We start from the raw sequence: 10990 nt of genomic DNA, 5'->3' as shown, positions 1-10990 counted from the left end.
GAAGCAACGGATAGGAAGAAAGACGATCCAAAAAGAAATGCAAATAGAAAGCATTTAGCTATAACGACAGGTCAAGAAAGGACTATGCGGAAAAAAAACAAAACACCAGATATTACGGTGGATCATATCGTAGGGAAAAAGATAGAAATTTCAAAAGAGAGTTCCGATATCATCGAAATCGCAGAGCGGACGGAGGAAGTGATGAAGCATCAAGCGGTGACAAAGCCATAAACAAATCAACACTCAAAAGGAAGGAAGTGAAGGACAATTCTACAAAGGATAAAACACCTTCGGAAAAAACTTCTGAGAAGAAGAGGGTAGACCGGCGAAGTCGCACAAAAGTCGCAGCTATACAATTAGAAGAGAAGTCCGAGGCATCAGATATATCGGATGATCAAATAAGCATTTCAATTGTTTGAACTGAGGAGATAATACGAGATGTGGACGAATGGTGCACGGAACAACAACTAATCCCGAAAAAACCGGATCCATTCGTGGAAGTGAAAATTGGACCATGTCTAATATGAGCACTTATAGACACAGGAGCACAAATCTCGATGATAACTCAAGATTTTTGCGAGGAATTACACGGAAAAAGAGCCTTGATGACGAAAATACCAATTACAAAATTTCCAGTGCAAGGAGCTTTTTCGGATAAAGAAGAAATAATTGCATACAAAATGTTTGCGGAAATAAAAATAGAAGGCAAGAAATGTAGTGGCAAATTTTATATCGCAAAAAGATTACCGTATAAGATGCTACTAGGAATTGAATTTCTAACGACACATCAAGCAATTATAGATTGTGCAACGAATCGCATAACACTACAGTTGAATGAAGCTGTAAATGTAATGTCAGGGAATTGAGTTTCCAGGACGCACTGCAGAACCTGGAAGAACTGATTACTGAATACAACGAACTGTTCACGCAGGAAATAGGGTGCGTGAAACATTACAAACATAAAATAGAAATGACGACTAACGCACCGTTTAAATCCAAAATTTACCCAATTCCGGAGATACACCGAGACAAAGTGCTGAAATACGTTGCAGAACTAGAGACCGCGGGGATCATAGAAAAGGCAGCTACGCAGTATATCAACCCATTGGTTGCTGTTGTGAAAAAGACAGGAGAAATTAGACTCTGTCTAGACGCACGTGAACTGAACAAGAGAATGGTCAACGATCACGCACAACCTCCAACAATAGACGAAGTATTCCGGAGAATAGGACATAAAGAATATTTTAGTACACTGGATGTTACCAAAGCATTCTGGCAAATTCCACTAGAAGAATCCAGCAAGAAATATACAGAGTTTATGGTAGCAAATCAATCGTACGTCTTTCGAAGAATGCCATTTGCATTAAAGACGGCCGGTGCATCTTTTACGCGAGCCATGAATCTGGCTATGAAAAAGGAAGATTCAGAATTCTTGATCATATATCTGGATGATATATTAATAGCCTCTAACTTACTGGAGGAGCATTTGGAACATTTGAATATCGTGTTCAAGAAACTGCAAACAAAAGGTTTCAGGTTAAATCAGGATAAATGCCGATTCATGAAAACAGAAATAACGTTCTTAGGTCACACTTTCAAAATAGCGGCCGAGATAGTGAGTGAAACCAAACAGGCAGTGATCGATTTTCCGAGACCGAAGAACAAAAAGGCATTGCAGTCTTTCTTAGGGCTCGTAAATTGGGAAAGAAGATTCATAAAAAACCTAGCACGAATAACCAAACCTTTAAAGGAATTACTAAAAAAAACAGGAAATTAACTTGGACAAATAGGGAGCAGGAAGCGTTTACGGAAATTAAAAGAGCGTCAATCAGAACGCAGAAAATCTTTGTCTCATCAAACCCGGACTCCCGTTTGGGATTTTCATCTATGTGTCAACGCATGGATTGGGCGCACGTCTCTACCAATACCATAATGACGGTAAAAGATACACGGTAGCATACGCAAGCCGGAGCCTGAAGGGAGCCGAAGCAAATTATACAGTTACTGAACTAGAATGTCTAGCTTTGGTATGGAGCCTAAGGAAGTGGCACACTTTGCTTATGGGGCGCCTCGCGGGTGAAAGTACATACAGATCAGAAGAGAAAAAATTACAATTCCGGACGAAATATCATGGGAATTGATTAGAAAAATACACAAGCCGAAAAAAGGCAGCATGGCCAACAGCGTGGCGGGCACGACATTGTCAAAAGCCCTCTCAATATCGAGAAACACGACACCTGTAACCTGTCGGGTGTTATTGGCAGCCATTACATTAGATACAAGCATAGCCAAGTTATCCGTACAGGAGAGCTCTTGTCTGAAGCCAAACTGGTGGGGAGAAAGAATATTATTATTCTCAATCCACCACTCTAGTCGGCGACACATAACTTTCTCCATTACCTTAAAAAGATTGTTAGCTACAGATATTGGTCTATAAGCACCCTTACGTCCCAGCTTAGGGATAAAGATGACAAAGTAGTTTCTCCATGAAGTTGGATACACCTGCCTGGAATAAATTAAGTTGAGAAACTTAACTATATACATATGAAGAGCAGGAGGAAATTGAGAAATAATAAAATTCGTGATAAGGTCCGAGCCTGGGGCCGACCGGATTTTAAGGGATTTTATCACAGAATAATATTCTGCGGGTGTGATTTGGCTATCCATGTATGCATTACTAAGGTTGGTGTTTAGAGGGTTTAGCGACGCAAGAAGTGTGAAGTGATCCGGAGGAGGAGGGGGGTCCACAGAAGCGATCTTGTCGAAGGCCTTCCAAAAACCCTCCAAGTCGAGGCAGTTTTTATTGCCTTTGTCTCTAACGCTTGTTACAACCACAGGAGAAGGCTTTGACTGTGCTCCACACAGACTTAACATCTGAGTTGGCGTGTAGGGAGCCGCAATATTTACGAAAAGCCTGGCGTTTCTTATTTTTCAAGGCTTTAGACACCTCATTTGCTACTTGACAGTAGTTATCTAGATTATTGATGTTGGAGTGTGACCGGAACTGTGCAAACGCGGCCCTTTTACGAGAATAAATGTCAGAGCAGGAGGCGTCCCACTAGGGCGTGGGAGGTCTCCTGGAGGCCTTTGAGGTGATGGATAGCTCCTGTCTGTAAGAGCGCATCATCAATGAGAGTCACCAGTTTGGAGTAAGCACAGTTTATATCTTCCGTAGGACTTAACGGAGGGAGGGAGTCCATCCCTTCTGGGCACATAAATTAAAATTCTTTCCAATTCACCTGTTTTATAGAATAATAATAGGACCGACATGCAATGCGGCCAGAGAATCTATCTGAGATAGAAGTGATCACAGGGAAGTGGTCGCTTCCATAGTGATAGTCATATACTTTCCAAATACACTGGAGAACAAGAGTGTCGGAAACTATAGTAAGGTCTATCGCAGAGCATCTAGAGAGGTCTGCGGAGGACCATGTATTATTGCCGTTATTAAGGATTACCCAAGGGGAGTTTATTAGCGCGTGTTCTAGATTCTTCTCTTCTCTATTAGAGAGGGGGGGTGTGATGCACTATAGCGGGCTTTTCCCGTTGAAGTCACCACTAATAATGGCTGGTTAGAGTTTAGAGCTTATTAGGAAGAAATTTTGCCAAAAGAAAGGTAAAGTGTAATTTGAAGAAGATCTAGGAGGACTGTACAGCGAAAACACGTAGAGAGTTTGAGAGTTCGGGAGGAACAATTCTACAACTGTGAGTTCAACGCTGTTTTCTTTGCATAAATCTATTAAATGTGGAATTTCCGGGTCACAGAATTTAATGTGTTTAGCGATTGCGATAGCAACTCCACCTCCCCGACGGTTGCGGTCGCACGACATTATTTCATGGTTTGGGAGGGTGATTATGGAGCCACCATCGAGGTATGTTTCACAAAAAACAGCTACCTTCGCCATGCAGTCCTGGAGTAGCAGATGGGCCGCATCAAAATTGCGGACCAGAGATCTGCAGTTCCACTGGACTACAGTAAAAGGTTTCACGATGTTATGTGTTTAGTAATATAAGAAGCTTTAGTTATATGATTCAGGAGTACTGTACAGGAACTTATGTAGTTCTGCGACAATATTTTGCATGTCTGTATTGCTAAGCTGCGAAAGGTTTATATTAGAGGTAACTTTTAACTTTTGAAAGGCAGTGATAAGGAATTCTTTGTTTGAGGAAGAGAGGGAAGGCTCATCCTTGAAAGAGTTGCTGCCTGAAGATATTTTCTGAGAGATCGAGTCTATGAGTAAATGGTTGAGTGTAGATCGTTTAGCTGAGGACGAGGAGGAGGAGATTATTCCTCCGTTATTTCTCCATTTAGGTGAGAAACGAATTGAGGGAGGAGGGGCTTTAGAGAGGTAACCTCTGTATAAAACAAGTTAGAAGTGAGTGAAGAGTCATACAGAAGGCTTCCAGAACTTTCAGGGGAGGAGGAGGACCCAATCTGAGGAGAAAGTATTCTCGGTTTCATTCTGGACGGTTTCTGTGACATAGGGGAATCAGACTTTCTTCTTCTGGAGAACCTAAAGACATCACTTTTGGGAAAGAACTCCCCTAGCGTGGGGAGGGGAACTGAGATATTGGACAAGTTGGACTCTAGTCCTGAAAAGGTGTTCCCCTCGTCATACAAACTTGCCGCATCACGAAAGGAGAGATCTCTGTAAGCCATTATTTTATGTATCTCTTGTTACTTCTGGAAAACAGGGCAACGGAGTTCTGACGATTGGTGGTTGGTATTTCCAATCTTAAAGCGGATGCAGTTTATGCACTCATCAAAGACATTAAGGCAATTTGGTTTAGAGTGACCAGACTTGCCACACTTTTCGCAAAACCTGCGTCTGTCGTCCCCGGACTGTTTACATGGATGAACAGTGTCCGAACCTCTGACAAAACTTACAACGTCTAACCTTATATACGTAAGGTGTTAACGGGAGTCTTTTTCCTACATACAGGCAAGACGGCGGAACCACAGGGGTGCGAAATCGTAGGATGAGTTGATTAATATTAATATACAATACCTAGGGATGGAGGTGGCGTTTCCTTTTTCCCTACGTGTGATTCTAACTGCCTCAAAAGAAGGGACCCATTCCTGATCCCACCCCGGAGGGGGGCGAAGACCAGCCAACAGTTCCTCAACAGTTTCTTCCTCATCAACACCTTTTAACACAAACTGTTTAACCACCCTGAACGATGGGACATGAGCTGTCCACTGCTCACTGGAAGTTATTCTATCTGTGACTTCCCGGAAAGTCTCGACAAAACAGTTGGCGTCTCTACCTGTGAGGAAGCAGACCGAGAATTTGTTTCTGCCAATGACACGTAAGTCAAACGCATGCACACACTGATTAAGAAGAAAACGGTTAAGTCTCTTGCCTAGGCCGATGGCGCTAAGCGAGGTTTCCTTTTTTACCTGTACTATGTTCTGTAAGAAATTAGGCATTGATTTTTTTCTCTTTAATGTTGTCTTTCTTTTCACTTAATCGTAACGACGACGGCCATCGACTCGTTGAATGTGTTTTTTGTCTTCTAAATAGCGCACAGGTCGACTGTTCTATCACCTGCAAGTCACTCTTGTTTTCCGTGTTCGTATACCGGCACTTCCAGTGTATAATAGCGACCGATAAGAGATACAAAACAAGGATATCGATATCAAAGCCAAGGGCGCTTTGACTCTTGATCGACTCGGCAACAACCAGCAGCTCGACAAATAACTGAAGGTTCGAAACGACTCGGCTAATTTCGACAACGACTGATATAACTTGAATAATTTGATACGACACACCAATGGTAATACGCTGGATTATATATTTCTTTATTTCCACATGATCAATAAGATTACACTGGCGTTTCATCGACTTTTCGACTCGGACTTAAATTAATTCTGCCGCTCGCTACGTGTTTCTCGCACGCGATTCCGATTTCGAGTGTGTCCGTTTTNCGTGCCCTTTCGGGCAGGATCCGTTTTTCGCCGGTACTTTCCCGTGTCTACTGCGTGATAGCCCACGTGAGTTCTTTTCGACGCACCGCGTGATATTCCGTTAGTCGTAACGTGGCGCCGCGCAGCGGATTTCTTACAGTTTTTTGTCAGGGCCTGTATCTCCCGTAGAGGGGAGGTTGTGAACGACACGTTTTGATGTGTACTCTAAACGGGCCCTTGGAGTCCGTGTAATATCTGTTGAGCAGCAGCTGTCTCTGCATACTAGACAGCGCTGAAAACGTGCGCTTGGGGGGGGGGAGGGTGATTAGACCTACGCCATCCCTTTTCCTCGAGAATTTTTCCCCCACAGACTCCGTGGAAGTGAAGGAGCATGAAGGGACACTTACCAGAGACACGCTGCGCGTTCCGCGATCACCACATGACACTGCAGCAAGCACGGGAGCCTGGCTAGAAGGAGTAAGGGTTATGTTTTTTCCTAGAAAGAAATCCGTCTCTAACATGACTACGTCGACCTTCTCACTGGTCATTTTCGTAGTCTTAACACTAGTATGTTACACTGTGTCCAAAAAACATAACACTACTATACTTAGAAAAGCTTTTGATAATTGTTAAACTCGATTAAAAAAGTTTTAACAAACAAAAGTTTTGCACCTGCACTTTAGAAAAAAGCAAGATGGCGTATCCGGGAACATAAAATTTGTGCGTGCCGATTCCTTGCTTTGCTCACTGGCTGATCCGGACCAATCAGCCCTTAGTCGACGTGGCGCTGCTTGTTCTGTCCAATCAGGCATCTGGACTGCAACACTACGTGCGGTCCCAGGATTAAGGACAGTGATGTAAGATCTTGCAGACTAGCACCAAGAGCACCGAGGTGGTGGAGGCACGCACACAGCGAGAACCGCCGTCTGTGTGCGTGACGTCACGCTCGGCTGTTCGGCTTCTGAAAGAGCGCAGACATACTATGTTCTGCCTCGCTTCCACCAAGCCCGCTACGCGAGCAAGACACTGAGGCTAGAAAGCAATGTTTCGTTACGCGCTTGTAGCCTATGACAATATGACAACGAAAACTGCTTTTCCATGACTTACAATCTTAGAAAAAATAGATAATATTATTGATAAGGATGAGTTAAACATCTCAAGATGCATTTGTTATTACATTTTTATTAATTCTTATTAAAAGTTAACTGCGATAATTTTAGTTTTTAGATTATTTTTTTAGATTATTGAAAAACATTATAAAACATTTTATATATATATATATATATATATATATAAACTATATTATTAGTATTACTAATTTTTCTATATTTTTAATTTGTAAATCACGAAAAGATTCTACATTTTACAGATACACAATCATAAAGTATTTAATTCATATCATATGAACATAATATAGTAATTAATTTACTTTAGTATACTATGAAGTAAATATTTTGAGATTATATGTCTGAAAAATGTAGATTCTTGTGATAATTTACAAAACAAAAATATATATAAAAAAAGAACACTAATAACTTTCAATATTCAAAAAACTTTTGAATCCTTTCCATTAACTCATATGTAATAATTCCTAAAAAAGTATAATGCATCTTGAGATGTTTTACTAACATCAATAATATTACGTACTTTTTTCAAGATTGTAAATCTCGAAAATAAGTATAAATATATAAATATTACGTCTTTTACATAAAAATTGTGTGTAAAGCTTTGTGAGACATAAGTTCAATAAAAAGGCTTGAGGTTTAATGGTATGATATTTAATATAGGCTTTCAATTTCATTCTTTACACAAATTGTCCAATATATATTCTCAAATTAGATCATAACGTCGATCGAGCAGCAAAAATGAACGCTTCGATGTGTTAACTCTAGACACGTGGATGCGTGACGTTCTACGTTTCTCGCTCGTCTCACACATCAAGATATCCATGTTGGTGATACCGCAATTTATGGAATCAATTGACAACAATGTCATTTTTCGAAATACATAAAATGTCATGCATTTTCCCATAGAAAATGAACCGAAAATAAATAAATAAATAAACTTTGCTACAGAGATCTTTCATGTTACAATATTAAACATTTTCGCAACAATTATGTAATATATAAGTTTTATGTTTTGCAATGATATTATAGGTAATATTATAAAGAAGTGGTCTTTCGCACTATCCAGGAGGTGCCACTAATAGCGCGTTAGGTTTTTTAACGTGGACTTTCGCCTGTAGCTCTATTCTACCACATTTTATTTCTTTTAGGTTTTTAAATATGGATATTGGATAGACATCCATATTTAAAATATAGAATACCATACTCTGCCTTTTATAGGGAAAGAAGTAAAATGACAATACTGTTATTTTTTCTATAAAAAATTGTTTATCAAATATATATATATATATATATATATATATATAAGATATAATATTTAGCTCCAATTATTCAGTATTATTTAATATTAATTTCATTAATAATTAATATAATACTGAATAATTGGAGCGCTTCGACCTCCTCTTCCATATGGCCCGCTGGCACTGCCTCGGCCGCCTCGCTGGAGATACACAGCGGGCCTTGCTGCGGTCAGCTCCTCTTCTGTGTCCTCCTAAAACAAGAATTATTAATAAAAAATGATTTCCAATTATTAGATGCGCAACTAAGTTCCCGCTGTTTGTCAATAGATGGCTCCAGCAGTAAGTGCTGGTCGATTTTAACATATCCAAAACGTCACGAGCCAAGCTTAGACATATGGTAAACAAACCGCTTTGACACGTTAGTAATTTTGTTTTGGCGTCATATACTTTTGGTTGTGTGAAAATGTCTGATTTTGTACCAAATAATCGTCAGTTGCGGGAAGTGTTGATTTTCTTATTTTATTCGAAGAAAACGGCGGCTGAAGCACATCGAGAGCTCCAAAAAGTTTACGGAGACTGCTCCTTTACACTGCTGCTTTAAGTGAAACAACGTGCCGTGATTGGTTCCGTCGCTTCAAAGACGGTGATTTCGATGTTGACGACCGTCCGCGTGAAGGAAGGCCAAAAACCTTCGAAGACGCTGAATTGGAGGCATTGCTCGATGAGGATCCATGCCAAACGCAAGAACAGCTTGCTTCAGCATTAGGAGTTATCCGCCAAGCCATTTCCAAGCGAATGCATGCGTTGGGAATGATTCAAAAGCAAAGAACTTGGGTGAAAAGTAATTCTACTGAATGACAACGCTCGGCCTCATGTTCCCAAACCCGTTAAAACCTACGTGGAAACGCTCAAATGAAAAGTCCTACCCTATTCGCCATATTCCCCAGATATTGCGCCGTCTGATTATTACTTGTTCCGTTCGATAACACATGGTCTGGCTGATCAGCAGTTCCGCTGATATGATGACATCAAAAAATGGCTTGATTTGTGGATAGCCTCAAAAGACAAACACTTTTACCGTAACGGTATTCGAGTTCTGCCAGAAAAATGGGAAAAAGTTGTAGCTACCGATGGGCAATACTTTGAATGATTCATTTGTAACCATTTTTTCACAATAAAGTTGCATTTTCAAAAAAAAACAGCGAAAACTTAGTTGCACACCTAATATTATATTCTGTTACTAATAGTTATATTAAAAAAATAACTCGTCAGATTGTTTTGCTGCTGCTGCTGTTGGTGCTGCTGCTGCTGTTGTTGAGGCTGCTGGTGCTGTTGTTGGTGCTGCAGTTGTTGATGCTGCTGTTGTTGAGGCTGCTGTTGTTCCAGTAATTGCTGCTGCTGTTGCAGTTGCAACAGTTGTTGTTGCAACTGCTGTTGCGTTGCAACAATTTGTTGCAGGATTTGCTGCAATGATGCTTTTGTTGAAAATCAATTTACATATATTTTATAATTTATTACATAAAACCAATCAAAGAAAATATTAGCATGAGATANATGCAACAAATCTGGAAACAAATGAATAGATCTTACCTACATAAATAGCAAGTTGACTACAGTATATTATAGAGAAGAATTGATAATTATTTGTCAGATAATATAAACTAATTAAAAAAGAGATATCTATAAAAAAAATGAAGTCAAATATAATAAGTAAAAATTAAAATACGGCAAACATTAAAAACATACTCAAGGAAAAATAGAATGTATAACAAACTAAAAAACCTACTAACAAGGGGAGCACCAGACATTGTCCCCTTCGATTCGGATGAAATTTATATACATTGTAGGTCTACCCTACCACTAATTTGTCGTAAAATATTACGACGCTTCTCAAGCATTCGCGAGAAAAACGCATTTAAAGTTTTGCGTGTACCTTATATAGTATAAAATAAGTATAGGTTGGCAGCTAAGTGGCGTGGCTTAGCGCGTAAGGTGCTAATTTCTAATGCGTTAAATGTTGTGTAATTTCACTTTATAAACAGTTAAAACACTTTATAAAACACTTATAAACACTTTATAAAACGCTTATAAAACACTATAAGCCACACTTAGCTGCCAACCTATATTGTCATTTTACTTCTTTCCCTATAAAAGGCAGAGTATGGTATTCTATATTTTAAATATGGATGTCTATCCAATATCCATATTTAAAAACCTAAAAGAAATAAAATGTGGTAGAATAGAGCTACAGGCGAAAGTCCACGTTAAAAAACCTAACGCGCTATTAGTGGCACCTCCTGGATAGTGCGAAAGACCACTTCTTTATAATATTACCTATAATATCATTGCAAAACATAAAACTTATATATTACATAATTGTTGCGAAAATGTTTAATATTGTAACATGAAAGATCTCTGTAGCAAAGTTTATTTATTTATTTATTTTCGGTTCATTTTCTATGGGAAAATGCATGACATTTTATGTATTTCGAAAAATGACATTGTTGTCAATTGATTCCATAAATTGCGGTATCACCAACATGGATATCTTGATGTGTGAGACGAGCGAGAAACGTAGAACGTCACGCATCCACGTGTCTAGAGTTAACACATCGAAGCGTTCATTTTTGCTGCTCGATCGACGTTATGATCTAATTTGAGAATATACTACTGTGTCCAAAAAGTAAGGTGACATTGCATTTATTTCGAAAATTCTT

General features: G+C 39.4%; 1 protein-coding gene across 1 annotated transcript in view; it reads right to left on the bottom strand.

Moving 5' to 3' along the window:
• Positions 1–9500: 9500 nt before the first annotated feature.
• LOC109858230 overlaps positions 9501–10990 on the bottom strand; it is a 25076-nt gene continuing 23586 nt past the window's right edge. The window contains exon 2 of the mRNA XM_020435293.1: positions 9501–9748. Within this exon, the coding sequence (XP_020290882.1) occupies positions 9501–9748 (248 nt within the window). The remainder of the gene's footprint in view (positions 9749–10990) is intronic.

Source organism: Pseudomyrmex gracilis, unplaced genomic scaffold (assembly GCF_002006095.1).
Source record: "Pseudomyrmex gracilis isolate BER0280 unplaced genomic scaffold, ASM200609v1 scaffold_193, whole genome shotgun sequence".
Classification (NCBI taxonomy): domain Eukaryota; kingdom Metazoa; phylum Arthropoda; class Insecta; order Hymenoptera; family Formicidae; genus Pseudomyrmex; species Pseudomyrmex gracilis.
The sequence above is the reverse complement of the archived record's forward strand: the minus strand, read 5'-3'. Positions and strand labels throughout refer to the sequence as shown.